The 16,234-nt window shown below is 41.8% G+C and overlaps 1 protein-coding gene across 4 annotated transcripts in view; it reads right to left on the bottom strand.

The window, feature by feature from the left end:
• The window catches only part of ARID5B (AT-rich interaction domain 5B), a 182,154-nt gene that overhangs the window by 52,598 nt on the left and 113,322 nt on the right, over positions 1–16,234 (bottom strand). For all 4 annotated transcript variants that reach the window (XM_081004866.1, XM_081004865.1, XM_081004864.1 and 1 more), the window contains one exon: positions 1,842–1,954. In XM_081004866.1, the coding sequence (XP_080860992.1) occupies positions 1,842–1,954 (113 nt within the window). The remainder of the gene's footprint in view (positions 1–1,841; positions 1,955–16,234) is intronic.

The raw sequence follows: 16,234 nt of genomic DNA on the forward strand, positions 1-16,234 counted from the left end.
GGTTTAGACCACAGCGCCACCTGCGTCCCAAGGTAGCTAGTACATCACTGTAAATAGCCCACTGAAAGCCTCAGCAACAAGAGCTTTCAGCACTTCAGAAATTAAAATAAATTTTGAGCACGATAATGTTGTCTTCAAATTGCTATACATTCAGCCAGCCAACCAGTCGTGTAGTATCCATTCACTTCAACAGAGGCTGCAAAAGAGGGCAGCACAACTCTCCGTGATATGGATGGAGAATGCACAAAATAATTGCTTGGTGGAGATACAGGCTAGGCTCACCATGCAAGTATATCAGTTGATTTCTCTCCTTCTGACGGCTGTGACTGTGACATGGAAACTGATAGCTCACATTAGAAAATTCATGCAGAAACTGCCTAATTCTGCCTTCTGATAGGCATTAAATGCTGACGTGGAAACTCTTCTACAAGAAGTGCCAAAATAATGGCTGGCGCTTTGTATTACAAACATAGCCAAGCGAGTTATCCCAATAGTTATCCCATTTCCAGCAGTGTGCAAGGTCATTATACTGTACGTTGTGCCATTGTAACTGAAGTGATGGGAGGTGATATCTGCAGGGTTTCTGATGGCTCATTCATGCATACAAGTCACCACTTGATGATTCATCAGGTGATTAACATGTGCATGCAAACCAACCCATGGTAATCCGAGACCCATAGATGGTTCAAGCATAAGGAGATGTGTTTAAAAGACCTTATCCAGAATATTAACTTGCACTCTGAATTTCCTTTTCAACTTTTCTAAAGACGAACAGCAACGTTATTCTAGGTAACATTTTTGTGTGTGTTTGCTGTAATCTGTTACTCAACGGAAGTTCCCGTTTCATATATGGTTATTTTCAAATTATATTTGAGAGGCAACTGAGAAGGGCTTTGAGCAATTTAATTTTCAATGTAGTATAGATGTTTGAATGTTGGACTAGCATGGGGGAGACCCAAGTTCCACTCCCACTCAGCCATGAGAGAAAACCACTCACTTAGGGTGACCTTCCATCCTGGCCTCACAGGGCTGGTGATAAAATGGAGAGCCATGTACGTTGCCCTTCAGCTCTTTGGGGAAAGGCTAGATAGTAATTAATGAATCAAGTGGGGTCCTTTTGTTACATGGAAATCACTTTGGGGTCACTTGTGAAAGCAGCTTACAAATGTTTCAGATAAATAATACTGAAGGAAACTATGGTGTTCAAGATAGATAGGCTGTGCTGACTCCAGCTATAGAAATGGAGGCTTCTGCTCCCTGCCTTGCAGGCCTTTTTCCAACTGGCCTGGGGGGCAGGGCCCTGACTGACTCCAGCTACAAAAGCTAAGGCTGTGTTGGGGTATTTTTTATGGATTGTTGTTGCCAGGGGGGGTGTTGTTGCTGTTTTCGATACTATTTTTTGTATGTTTACTTTAGATCTTATTATGATTTATGTGGAAATGGTTTAATTTGGTTGTGTCCCTTCTGAGGTTTTATTTATTGTTTTTGACTACTTTTGCTACATTTGTAATTATGTATTTTTTTCATGTTGCAAGCTGCCTTGAGCATGGTTTTAACTATGGAAAGGTGGCATACCAATAACATGTCGTATGTGTGCAATTATAGTAAATCTCAACAGAAGTTTTAAACAAAGATTCTTTCCCTAAAGTGCTCCTGATAATGCAGACAAAAAAAAATGTGAAAGGGGGCGGGGAGGAAGCCCACCCATTCAAACAACTGCAATCCATATTGATTTTCATTTAAAAGAGAGGCAGGGAGGTAGGGACGATCCCTACTTTGAAATGCTTTACTGGAAAAGAAAGGCAAAATTGAAGTTGGATGAAAATTACTAAATGTCTTACCTTGGCAACAGCCTTGCCTTCACAATTATTATTGGAATCTTTAAAGCCACTGAGTGAATCTCTTCTCTGTGGGTATGACTTCTTTTTGCGTGGTCTGCCTTTAAGATTTGGCGCTGAAAACAAACAGGCAACAATTTCAGCACAATTTCTTACAAAGGGGTAACACAGCTGAACACCAGTTGAGCAGTCTTCAAAAACAAGCGTGCACCTTGAAGCAGCCTACGTCTCCCTATAATAAACAAGGATGTTATTGCCAGTAGTAGAACTGTTTCTAGGTCACATATTTCTACATTATATTTCCTGCCACCCCAGCTAATCTGTTGCTATTAACATATGACAAGGATCCAAATGAATACTGAGAAAGCACAAATTGCTCTCTTGCAAAACAAAAGATCAGATGGGTGAACATCTTTTATACATCCATTTTATTATGTAAAATGTAAGCATTAACTTGATTCCTTCTTCTGGGAATTTCCTTATAGTAGAAGGTATTTGATTAGGCAATGTTTATGTGCGTCAAAGATTTTCTAAGTTGAAAAAAGCAACCACTTCCATATATAGCACAAAGAACAAAATAATTGATTGGTACTTCTGTACAGTACAGTTCAACCGCTGAAGGCATGAGACAAACAGAAATGCAATCCTCACTTTATCAAATCAGTCTCTTTAATGCTACACTTCAAGTCTTTCTTAACAGAACTGAGAGATTCCACAATACAGAAAAACTCTGAGTTCTGCTTTGATAACCAGTATATACTACATATAGGTCAAACAAGGAAAACACACATTTAGATGTCTTTTAAACATGGGCACGCACACACACAAAATATAATGCTGATTATGACAAAACTATGAGGAAAAGAATGAAGCAGTTGTTTTGTTCTGTAAGAAAAGTGACCCTTGTGTGCTCAGTCACCGGACTTCAACAACATTAAAAACGATAAACAATCATTAACTTGTGATTATAGCGGAGATAACTTGCTGTAACCCCCCTCCTCTTTTAAAGTAACCATTGTTTTCATTACTTCCAGGGACTATTATAATAATGTCAGAAATCTAAACACCACAAGCCTCTCGAGTGGCTTCTAATTGTTTCTAATCTTACATTTGTCACACAAGTGGTTTCAGGACATTTTACATTTTAATTAGCTCTCAGATGCAAGGCTGCTATAATTTGATACTGATGCTCTGGAGGAGAAGAAGAAAAACCCAGTTTCCTGCTGGCAGTGGTTCAAGTGGAGAACGAAAACAAAACAAACACATCACCCCTCAGCTTAAAAGCAAAGGTCCCACCCCAAACCTTCTTCCCTCGCCCCCACAATGTTTCATGCTTCAGCACTGCCTGCCGCTAAGTGTTTTAGAAAGCAACTCCAAGGTTTGGCATCTGAGGCTAGCATGCGAAAAGGGGGGGGGGGGAGGAAAGGAAAAAGGGAGGAGGGGATCAAGAGAGAGTAAAAGAAATTATTACCCATTCCAGTCGACAAACATCTGCTTGATTTATCTCTCTACTCATGAATGCTACAGCATGTGACTGCGCGCTCACTACATCCCTGGAAGTAGTCTCGACTCGGTGTGCATGTCAGTCTTACACAGAATGAGCGCTCGGAGTATTTGCTTGGCGCTTACAAATCCCCTCCCCCTCAGCTGCTCCGTTACTCATATAAACACAGATGAGTGACTCAAACAGAGGAGAGTGGGATGTGCACTCCGGACTCCAGCTCTCTAGCGGCTGACACCCTGCCAAGAAGCCTGCTCCCTCGTTTACAAATGTAGCTCATGATTTCATCCTAATTGTTTTGTTGCTCATGACCTCTTTGCTCGACACCAGTTGGAGAGCACGCCGCGTTCCACAAACCCAGGGTCGCTTTTAAGGCCCAGAGAGAGTGAGAGAGTGAGCGAGAGAAGGTGTCAATAATATCTCCCTTCAAAAGAGGTTGCGTCAAGCCCAAAGTGCTTTCTCGATTTATTGCAGCCTGATGCGAGCACTAAAATTTAACGACTGCCGTAGAGTAAATGGGGCAAATTCATGTTTGGCAAAAGCACCTGAAGTTGCTCAAATGACGAGGATTAATTCTGGCTCTGGATCTTGGGTTTTGTAAGGATTACTTGTTTTATGGTAACCAGAACGAAAGCACAGCTAGTTCCCAGCATGGGCATTTTAGAAAAATACAGGTTATTCCTGAATTTCAGGGGCATGCAGTGTTGTTTTGCACAAAAGGAAAACACGCAAAGCCCTGCCAAATTTCTCAGTTTAAAGTTTTAATTAATTAAGTGAAAAGCTTCAAATGGCAGAAAAGGGCAAATTCCTGGAATAATGATCTTGCTTATGCCTGGGTAGTGGTGGCAGCAATATAGAATTTCTCATTTCTTCGGTTGCTGAGGAATTTGGACAGGAAATGACTCCATCCAGAATGTTCTAAGATTACTTCTTGTATAACATAATGCAACTTTAAATCTCATTCATATTGGATGTATAATTAAAAGGAAAGCATCCCTATGAATCAGTGATGACTGTGGTATTTCACTGCATAGCGAGAGGCAGTCTGACATTAAAAGTAATATTTCCATTGCAGCTGAAAAGATTAACACATCGCCATACGTAATGCACATACTGTATATACCGCTCCTAAGTGAGCTACATTTCCCTCTGCTGAAAAAAATGATAGGTGATCACAAAATATGTATATGATCTATTTATTTATGGTGACATGATTATCCAAAAGATATTTGATAGATCATGCAGTGAAAAATACCACTTCCCACCAAAGAGATCAGTCATCAGGAATATTCAGAATGTTGAATTGTTACAGGATGAATTAGTTCTTCGTTTTACATGTTTACACTCCACTTCATCCTATCTGGATTTCAGGGCAGTGAGCAACCCATTTGTAGCACAATACAAGTAAACAATAATAGAATAACAGATTTTCAAAATCAACAAAAACTAAGAAGTTAAAAATGCCCAGTGAATAAAAATGGGTTCTGATAGATCGCCCTGTATTTTCTCTCTGAGAATGTCAGAAGATAAAAATTCATGCCATCTTTTTTTAAAAACAAATAAACCACATACACACAAAATCAGTTCACCCAAAACTCTGCAGAAAAGTGTTAGAGTAACTTAAACTCAAATAAAGTAAGTAGTAGATCCTGGTCAGCAGATAGATAAACTTGCCAGATGTGGTGCTTTGAACCATCTGCTGAAAGAGTAGCCCATGGTTGGCGTGGAGAGGAATGGGTGGTTGGCTTTTTCTGCACTGATTCTATGAGAGTTTGCTGCCTTGCTGGTTTTTGTACCCTGCAACATCAACCTCCCCTTCCTTCCTTCCTTCCTTCCTTCTTCTCAAGCAACTGAGATAGCACCAAGCTTAAGGGGGAGTGGGGAGGAAAACTAGACAGCAAAAGCAAACACAACCACTGTGGGTTGCCTGGGGTAGAAAGTTCGGCCCTACAGTAGGAAGACTTCCCATAAAACCTGTTTATGTAATGAGTACTTGTAGAAAGTCTCAGTGCAGCCAGATAATTACCCGGGAACAACATGTACATAATCTTGGGTTCCATGATGGAAGAAATGTGGTCCATAAATGTAGTAACATGAATAAATTAAGTATGTGCATAACAGACTGTGAATATCATAACTTCTTGTCTGTGAAGCAGGCAGAATTAAAAAGAAACCAACAAGAGAATGAAAGAGCAAAGAAACAGACCAAGTACATGGGAAAATGAAGAAACAACAATGAATGTGGCTCATTTTAAACAGTTCAGTCAACTTAAAACTTTAGTACAGTACAGTTTTTATTCAGTCACACTATGAGCTAGGGGAACACATGCCTAATTCGAAGCTATTTTAATTACTTATTAGGGAAGGAAATATTTAAATTGCCTTTCAAACAATGAACAGTACTTTTGATTCTTTCAGTGTCATCGAACAAGACCTTAAATTGAAAATGTTGTAATATGTAAAATGACAAATTTAAGCCAGATACCTAATCAGGTAATTAATTAAAATGAATGATAAATCAACAAATTTAAATGGGTGGAAATTGTAGTAACTTGCTATATTCCAAGTTTAGGTGCCTATGACGAAAGTTAACCTGTTCTACCAAGCGAAAGTATGAAACACTAGAGTTTGATTCAAACAGTGGTGAGATGGTGGTGACAAAATATTACTTCTCCACCACCAATGCAGCTGTTCAATGTCACAGAGGAAAGCTAGTTCAGGTCATGAAGGCCCTTGTATTAATATAGGGAGGTGAGGAGACCTAGAACCCCTGGAGGCCTGCTGCGATGAGTTTCCCATACATTTTACAGATAAGGCCACTCATACTCATATCAACTTGGATGCTATAATTGGTACAGGGGCTGAAATGGATGGGATTGGCACACCATCTGAGCACACTGCAAGGGCTACTTTTCAGCTTGTGCAACCTGAGGATGTGGACAACCTTCTTGGAGGGCTAAGAGCTACCACGTGCTCCCTGGATCCTTGCCCAACTTGGCTACTGTGAAATCTACCAGGGCGCAGGTGGGCTTATGGACCTCTGAGATGTCTTCCCCTGGGGAATGGATGGGAGTAGAACACAACCATGTGGTTTTTCCCTGGACCTCGCAGTAGGTTTGGATGCTATCAACTCTGCTATCCTTCCAGACCTATTGTCAGGGTTAAGCTTAGAAGGTGTGAATTAAAGGTGGCTTTCATCCTTCTGGAAAAATCAGTATAAAAGGTGCTTTGGGTGGGGTGGGGGACTTCTGTTCCACCACTTGAGCTCCTTGCTACATCAGCCTGTTATCCTTGCTGTAAGCCACTGTAATTTACCCTATTGGCATGACTGCATAGATAAATAAAGCCAAATGATTTACACCAGCGGTTTTCAGTCAGTGTGCCGTAGCACCCTGGGGTGACTTGAATGATGGTCAGGGGTGCTGCAGGCAACACTGGCCTCTGTCCCTCTTTCCTTCCCTCCCTCCTCTGATGCCCTCTTGCATCTCTGCCTCCCAAGGCTTGCACAGCTGTTTGTTGCAGCAGCCCTGGCTACAAGTTCTGCAGGTGAATGGTGCCTCTGGGGCTGGTCAGGGGGTACTGGTTGCCAGGAGCTGAGGCAGCCTCGGAGTAAGCAAACAAGCGAGGGAGCCCAGCCAACTAGTCCTCCAGCCCTTGCTCTTGGGAATGGACAGTGTGAGGAGGTACCTCTCTTTGGGGCAGGGGGGGCACCTCAGAGACTGCCTGGAGGACTCCCAAGGAGAGGGGAGAGGAGAGGAGGCTGAGGGAAAACTCCACAAGGGAGGGTGTTCAAAAAAGGGAGAGAGGCTGTCAGCTCTGCAGGCAAGGAGTGATATAACTGGGCTCCTGAGCCCCACAGGGGTGCTTCAGAAAGAAGGTAGTTGGTCAAAGGAGTTGTGGATTCAAAAAGGTTGAAAACCTCTGGTTTACACATTTTCTTTCTTTTTCATAGCTCTCCCATTCTTCCTGTTTTGTCCCTAATCCTGACCTTTGTGACACTAACTATTTCTGTGGAAATAGTATGGTGACACAAATCAAACAAGAACCAAAGATTGGGGGAAAGTTCTGTTTCAAAATATGTACAATAGCAACAAAAAGGAAGTTCACCTAATTATTGGCAAAGCAAATTGTTCTCGGTACAATAAAAAAATATGATTACTTTTCCACCTAGCTACTTCCTGGTGTCAAAATAACTCTGGGATTCTGGGTGAGGTGAAACAGTGTGACATGGAAATTTTGCAAATATCAAGAACCACACAAGCCCTTGCTGACAATCTGAGCTTAGCAACTCTTTCCATTTTAGAAAGAAAGACTTAACACCATTCATAGCTCTGAATTCCCAAGATAAACTTACTCTTGCTTTTTCAGAAGAAGAATGGGACATAGATTTCCTGCATTTGGAAAAAGTGATAGCAGTATGAAAACTCACACCGAAACAAAAAACCCACAGCGTCCCATCATTGTTTAAAGGAAACAGAATACAATTAACTCATGCTATTTTTTATTTTTATCATAAGGCTGATGAGGAACAAAAACACAGTTTGGCCAAATAAGGTTAGTGCCCTAGGTTGAATATTAAAAACTGCTAAATTCAATTAAACCTCCAGTCACCATCAACATCTGGAACTTATTGGTTTCAGTGCAGCTTCTATAATTCGTGAATTGCCTGCCTTTGGGAGCTGATTTCCATTTGACTTTTTGTCCTTAGGTATGCATACCTGAGTCTCAAATACAGTGGTAACTCGGGTTAAGAACTTCTGGAGGTCCGTTCTTAACCTGAAACTGTTCTTAACCTGAGGTACCACTTTAGCTAATGGGGCCTCGCACTGCTGCCGCCACGCGATTTCTGTTCTCATCCTGAGGTAAAGTTCTTAACCCAAGGTACTACTTCTGGGTTAGGGAGTCTGTAACCTGAAGCGTCTGTAACCTGAAGCGTCTGTAACCCGAGGTACCACTGTACACATGCACCCTGTTGAACCTGAGCACAGCAAATCAGGCAGGGTGCGCTCATTAAGATATATTTTCTCACACTGAAAGGACATCCATTATCTATGCAGAAAATCATAATGCGTGAAGTCTGAAAATTTGGTGGGGGTGGGGAATTCCTGATGTGGCCCTCAGTATTAAATAATAACCCACCCTGTCATAGACTGATCAAATAATCACATAGGCAAGCATAATAGTTATGAAGTTTGGCTTAGGAATCATCAGTAGTCAGGGTGTAGGTATACTTTCAACTCCCAAATGACACATTGGAAAGAATAAAGGAAAATGCTGAGGTGCAGGGGGTTTCTATAATCTTGCTGAAGAGACAAGGCACTTTCAATTCAAATTAATATTTAACTTTAAAAAGCAAACAGCAGTGCAACTGGCTGCAGTGGAAACTTTAACAAAACCCCTAACAGTGACAGTTCTGCCCCATATACACGTTCACAGTTTTGCTGGAGTGGCCATAAAGGGAAACTATAGTAGAAGCCATTGCATCTCAGACGACGGCTGTAAAGTAACAAAATATGGTAGCCCACAAAGAACCATTAAATCAAAACAATAGTAATCCATGCAACAAATGTGAGGAATCCTTGTCCTAGGTGAATGGTCCCATTAGCTCTATGGGAGCCATTTTTTTACTGCCCCTTCCAATATTATTTTGTGCCCAAGATGAATGCCATTAGACATTGAAAACTGCTAGCTAACATTTCCCAACTTTGAAGGTCTTAATCTATGCAAATAAATATGCAAAATAAAGAAAAATGATCGCAGTTCACAAACAGTTAAATTGCAAAAGATTTTAAAGGCTAATAATAAAAATACTGAGAATCTGTATAGTGCTTCGGGGTGACCAAAGTGGTTCACACCATCCTTTATTTCAAATAGCCCTGTCAACTCTGCAAAGTAACCCTGAATTATTGTCTCTAAGTAGCAAATTTGGGTGAGGCTATGAGAGAGTAGCTTGCCCAAGGCTGCCTACCATATTCATGGCAGATGTGAGATATGAATCAGAGAAGTCCTTGATCAGAGATGTTATTCTATGTGCCATGCAAACCAAACATACAGAAAGACATGGCCCATTCATTCATTGTGGTACAACCCCCCAGATGCCACACAGTTTTCTGCTATGGGCAAATAATTTTCTATATTTTTAGATGGTCTAAGACAACCAGAGTAACCTGAGTGTAGCATTACTCTGGTTTTACAGCATGAAATATTTCTTATTAACGTTTGATCAGTCCTCGCCAAAATGTGGGTTTGTTTTTTCAATTCATTTATTTTGACTGACATCAAGAAGTGTTGTTACAGAGCACAGGTTGCTGAAAGGAGCTATTAACATAGCTGAAGTCCAGCTAACTACCTGGGTGTATTGTAAGAGATCAGTGCTGCTGCCAAAGGCTTTTAATGAGAATGGAATGTATTACTTCATTTGAAATACCTGGATCGTTGACGTGTACCAAACACGAAGTACTCTTGGAATTCTCTGGCAGTTGCTGGAATCATGTAAGCGAACTTCCACAACCCGCACCGTTTCCCCCTCATTTCGTCTCACAAACTTAACAAATGTATTAAGTAATGATTGAAATCCTATCCTCCCCTGCCGCTTTTTACTCTAAATGCTATGCTTATTTCCTGATGCGACTATTCCGTTCTGGCCTGTAGGTATTAGGGCCTCTCAGAAACATTTTAAAAAGACACTATTTTTGTATGACAGTAATGTACTGTGATAGCCATTCTCTATCCCTCGCTTGCCTCCAGCTTCACAGAATTATAGAAATCTCTGTTGCATTCCCCACCCCCTTTAAGTGCGCAGGAAAGGACTGAGATGAAGGAAGGGAGCGGAACATGGATAAAGAAGCCAAATAACTTAGTAACAGTAGTTGAAACAATCTCCAAAAGGAGGCAGTGCTAGCTGTCTTTTTTAAAAAAACAAATGCCTAAATAGATAATAATAATAATAATAATAATAATAATTTATTTATACCCCGCCCTCCCCGGCCAGAGCCAGGCTCAGGGCGGCTAACACCAGTAAAATTACAATAAAAACATAATAGAAAAAAGCCAATTTAAAATACAGGTTAAAATGCAATTTAAAATGCAGCCTCATTTTAAACGTAGCCCATAAATCAAAACCATAAGGGAAGGGAAACAGAAGGGTTAATGAGATCCAATGTCAGATACCCCTTCTCCACCTCTGTGGAAACTTCTGTGGGCATTGCCCTACCAACAACAGTGGAGCTCTGACATCAGTAGGGCTGAAAAAGGCAGAATGGAGGAAAGCATTGATATTAAGGATCCATTTTGTGCAAACAGAGGTCTATGGAAAAGATAAGGTGTTGTATCTTTGTTAATATATGCTGAGCTTTGAAAACGGGCACCAGCTATTGAAATGAATGAACATTCAGACCATATCTATAAAATACAGTTGTACCTTAGAAGTCGAATGGAATCCGTTCCGGAAGTCCGTTAGACTTCTAAAATGTTCAGAAACCACAGTGCAGCTTCTGATTGGCTGCAGGAAACTCCTGCAGCCAATCGGAAGCCATGGAAGCCCCAATGGACATTCGGCTTCCAAAAATAGTTCGCAAACCAGATCAGTCACTTCCAGGTTTACAGCGTTCAGAAGCCAAAATGTTCAGGAACTAAGCTGTTCAAAAACCAAGGTACGACTGTAAGTGCTTTCTTAGTGATAGGAAAACATATATTTGAAAGTGATGTCTAAAATTCTGTAGCAGCGTCTGCCTGCTATCAGGGCCCCGCCACCCAACCGCCATCATGAAAGCAGCTTGGTCGCACGCCATGCTCTCAACTCCGCTATGTGGAGTGGCTCTCTTGTGTAACGGCAAACAAATGTACCTATTTTCATCCAGCAACTGTTAGAGGTTATGTGAAACTTAGGGTATTAATAACCTCATTCATTCAAATATGCCTATGCTTAAAAGTTAAGCAGATGGTTAAGCTCCTTGACTAAATCAGAGACAAAGTTCCACAAACATTTCCAAGGAGAGTTCCCATGAGAATAGGGGGAGTGAGTGTCTTGGGGTGGGGGTTAGGGAAGGAGCCACCTGGGATATTAACTGGAATATGTGATCCTTGTTTATTAGAGAATGTCTCTCTTGCAAAGTTAGATTGGCTTTCAGCCACCACACCCATAATCCCCAGTTGGCACCTGGTATGAAACCTTCCAGTTGGCAACGGGCTCTGAACTTGTTATTCAAAACTGTGCACAGATCTCTGAACTAGCAAGGAAAACCTCCCTCCCCCCCCAAAGGAAGATCCTATTAGAAGGCGCAAACTAAGTATTCCCAATGAGGAGGGTGAAAGGAGGACCAATTCTGGAAGTGGCAAGTAGTTGTCCAGAAGGCAAGTGGCACAACCTGGCCCTGGATGGGGAAACACCTGGGAAGTGTATGCAACCTAACATAGATACAAATACAGGGGTACCCCGGGTTACAGACACTTCAGGCTACATACGCTTCAGGTTACAGACTCCACTAACCTGGAAATAGTACCTCAGGTTAAGAACTTTGCTTCAGGATGAGAACAGAAATTGCACGGTGGCGGCGCGGCGGTAGTGGGAGGCCCCATTAGCTAAAGTGGTACCTCAGGTAAAGAACAGTTCCAGGTTAAGAATGGACCTCCGGAACGAATTAAGTTCTTAACCAGAGGTACCACTGTAAAGATAAACGTACAAATTATGTAGCAGCAGATCAGTGGGTCGAAGGTTAGACAGGCCCTTCCTTGCCCTGTTGCCCAGTATCCTCTTACTGGAAATGTGGGTACTCAGGTGAAACCAGAGCCCTGCCATGGAGCTGTACTATCCCTGCCATGCTGTACAGTGGTACCTCTGCTTACGTACTTAATTTGTTCTGGAGGTCCTTTCTTAACCCGAAACTGTTCTTAACCTGAGGTACCACTTTAGCTAATGGGGCCTCCTGCTGCCGCCGCACCGCCGGAGCAAGATTTCTGTTCTCATCCTGAAGCAAAGTTCTTAACCCGAGGTACTACTTCTGGGTTAGCGGAGTTTGTAACCCGAGGTGTTTGTAACCCAAGGTACCACTGTATCTGCACTAGCACAACCGGACGCCTTCACCTGCCCCAGCTGCAACAGAACATCTCTCTCCCGCATCGGTCTCACATCAGCCACACAAGCGCTGCAGCTTCCAACAGTTTGACTTCCAACCCCAAAAGGCGCACTCCTCCATTGTACCCTGAAACAGGTGGATGCCAAGATGAAGCATGCCACTTTACTTTCTCCCGCTGCATGTAGCTTGTCAGGGTAGATAAATAAATAATCAAAGAAGCAGGCATGTACTGCAAGGCCTCTCAAAAGTGGTTGGAACAGGCTGCATAGTGGAAAAGACAAATGTCGCTACATTGGAAATGTTGAAAAAATGATTTTCCTTTCCCTTAGCTCAAAAGTGTTTTCTCCTATTCAGGACAAAAGCTTTTGTAAGACCGCAATCTAGTAGAGTCAGCGCTATAGAATAAAAAAACCTGTAAGCAATAAAATTATTCCACGCTTACCAGTAGAGAGAGAGAGAGAGAGAGAGAGAGAGAGAGAGTGTCTGTAACATCTTTTGGGAGGAAAGAGTCAGCATTGATTTTTTTTTAGGAAACAGGGTAGATTAAGTTGACATGCCATTAAATGTTCTAGACATTTCCCCATGACTTCCCCCCTCCTGATGTGTAACTATGGCAGTGATTGTACTTATTGGCAGAGCTGTTTTTCTGCCACATGGTATGCATATTTCAGCATCCAGCATTATTAACTCATGACCAATTGTCAGTTGATCATTATCTAACATATGAGGAAGCCAAAAAATAATCCCTTATTTGGGCAAAAGCAGCCATTCTCCCCCACTGTCTATATTTTCCCTTCCTTCCCAGGCCCTTTAGTTGGTTTATTATTTGCTGTCAACAAAGAACCAGAAGCTACATGTGTGTGTGTGTGTGTGTGTGTGTGTGTGTATAAACTGCAAGAAGGGAAAATCAATCTTTATCATGTTTTAAACACTTAGCTGGCATTATTAAACCAAGCAGATTTGTTCCCTGAAAGAAAACTCTCAGTTGCCCTCTAGTGTCATCTTGATGCTACACAGAGTAAGAAGAAAAATCTGCATGCAAAATACAATGTGCAGTCAATGTTAACAACTGATGGGAAGAGACATTCTCCAAGCTAAAGGTTATACAAAACTTGCCAGTTTTATATACTCAATTGCAAAAGCTTTTCCTGGACTGTACCATTTCAAGTTGAGGGGGAGGGGGGTAAGTTATACGTTTAAATGCTTCAAATTGGGGAAGGGGTGTGTGAGAAAAATACCATGCTGGGGACAAGGCTGAATGCAGCCTTTCTCTCTGACATAGTAGGTTTGTGTGCACAACTTGTATCATTAGATGAAGCAGCTCTGGAGAATTTATTCCTCCACCTGCAGCTTAAAGTGGTGCTGTCCACAAAAAGCTTCATCAGGACGTGCCCTTTATACTCCAGCTCCGATGAAGTCAATGGAAGTTACTTCCAACAGTAATATACTTTGGACCGCGGAGGTCAGCCTGCTTGTGGTGCATTCTCAGAATGGGGCCGTTCAGAATGAAAACAACAACAAAGAGATTTGGCACCGTGACATGCCGCTTTAAAAATGAAATAAAACCAGCGTAGTTCACAACGCTGGCCCAATTCATAGGTCAAAGGGGTGGCGTAGAAGTTGCAAAGGCGGGGGAAAGTTCTGGGGAAAGACCCTCCTCTGAAACCCTGGGGAGCTGCTGCCAGCCAGTGTCAGCAATATTGAGCTAGGTGGACCAAGAGTCTTGACTTGACAGAAGGCGGTTTCCTCTGGGAGTCCAATAGGGGACCTATTGAGCAAGGACATCTTGCCCTAAACCCACAACTGGAACATGGAAAACGGCCTTATTCTGTGTCAAACCATTGTCCATCTAACTCACGGTCTGCACTGACTGGCAGAAGAAGAAGAGTTTGGATTTGATATCCTGCCTTTCATTCCCTTTAAGGAGTCTCAAAGCAGCTCACATTCTCCTTTCCTTTCCTCCCCCACAACAAACACTCTGTGAGGTGAGTGGGGTTGAGAGACTTCAGAGAAGTGTGACTAGCCCAAGGTCACCCAGCAGCTGCATGTGGAGGAGCGGAGACGCGAACCGGATTCCCCAGATCACGAGACTAGCCCTCTTAACTACTACACCACACTGGCTCTCCAGGGTTTCAGACAGGGTCCTCTCTGAGCTCCACCTGGAGATGCAAGGGGATTGGGACCTTCTGCCTGCAAAGCAGATGTTCTGCCACTGAGTTTTAGGCCCTCCTTCCATCCCAAAAGTAGTAGGATGAGCATTAATAGCTTATCCCTGTTCACCACCTCTGCATATTACGCTTCCCATAATGGGGGAGCACAGGGCAAAGCTATCTGAGCAGCTGCAGGGACTCATATGGGAAATGGCATTGCCCTGAACAGAGGATGTTTATAAGCCATGCCTTTTCAGCCTTCTTGCCCAACCACTTTTAAAGCACGGATGGTGCTGACCATTACACATGTACAGGATGTGGGGCAAAGGCTTTTAACAAGAGCTGAAGCCTTTCACGAGAAATCGCAGCATCTATTACTTTCTCTAAAGCTTCATTTCTAACTTAAAACAGCCTGACATGCCCACCAGCTCAGTATTATAGGATTCTAGGGTAAATGGGAGTCTGTAAAATTCCCTAATATGGAAAAGAAATGGAGTTGTTTTCCCCCCTGAAGAAACAGTTTGTTTCTGCTAATGAGTAACATGTGCAGAGATTTGACACAACCAAACACAACCAGACCAGGTGTGTATCTTTCTTCCGCCCCCTCCACCTATTTTGCTTAAAAAAGAAGCTGTTGACAGCCTTAAACTGCACATTTAATATTAGATTACTAAATTGATTTTTCACAAAATAAAACAAAATAGTCAATTCAATTTAAGATACAGTTGGAGAGGCTTGAGCAATTTATTGAGCAACAAACCCATTTCTAAAATGCAAATGAGGTGTATTAAAACAAACCTATAAGGGTACATTAGGACGAGAGGAAAGCAGCAAAACAAATGCATTTTCCAGTCCATCCTTAGTAATGATGCCAAACATTTATTTTGCTTGACTGTTGCTTTGATAAATCACTATTTCTCAAACAGCCAGTCTTTGTTAGCCTTTTTTAAAAAAAATGTCCTGTTATTGTTAACATTGCATGAGGAATGCCTGCATACTTCCATTTTGTTCACTTTCAAAGTACAAGTAACTAATAAAGAGTTTCGCAATAGGAACAATCCATTCTTCCCACTGCATCATCAGCACCCTTGAAATACTGCTATTATAAAACTAAACAGTAAGCTCTTTAGAAACACTATACATGACGTTGCTTGCTTGTTCTGCTTAGATCAACCACAGTTGTGCAACTTCAAAATGTTTTTCTTTCCCAACTTTTTCCTTCTCTGAAGAAACTGATATATCCTCTTAATATTTATAGAAAGAAAACACAGATTCTTGGGGGGAGGGTTATGAAGAGAATATAAAAGTCATCTCTATAATTTACTGGAAGAGGGCATGTTAGAGTGCTTGGAATGTGGGAAACCATATTTGGAAAATAAGGATTTCTTATTTTAATCTGGATAACACTGAAATGCCACAAGTGGTGGTCTAAAGCATATAAACAGGAAAACTGAAATGTGGATCATTTTGATTTGCATAATCTGACATTTATAGAGTACCTCATTACAAATGGGTTCGAAGAGTGTTTTGCAACATACATGCTAAAATTATGGGGCAAAGTCAACACCTCAAGTGTAGCAATGTTTCATTATTTGTGCACCCTTGCCTTACGTTCTTATCATCAATGCACGTCAGTAATGCAACTGAAGTGGACTAAGCCTAGGATGGGGT

Source organism: Podarcis pityusensis, assembly GCF_964106645.2.
Source record: "Podarcis pityusensis genome assembly, chromosome: 5".
Lineage (NCBI taxonomy): Eukaryota > Metazoa > Chordata > Lepidosauria > Squamata > Lacertidae > Podarcis > Podarcis pityusensis.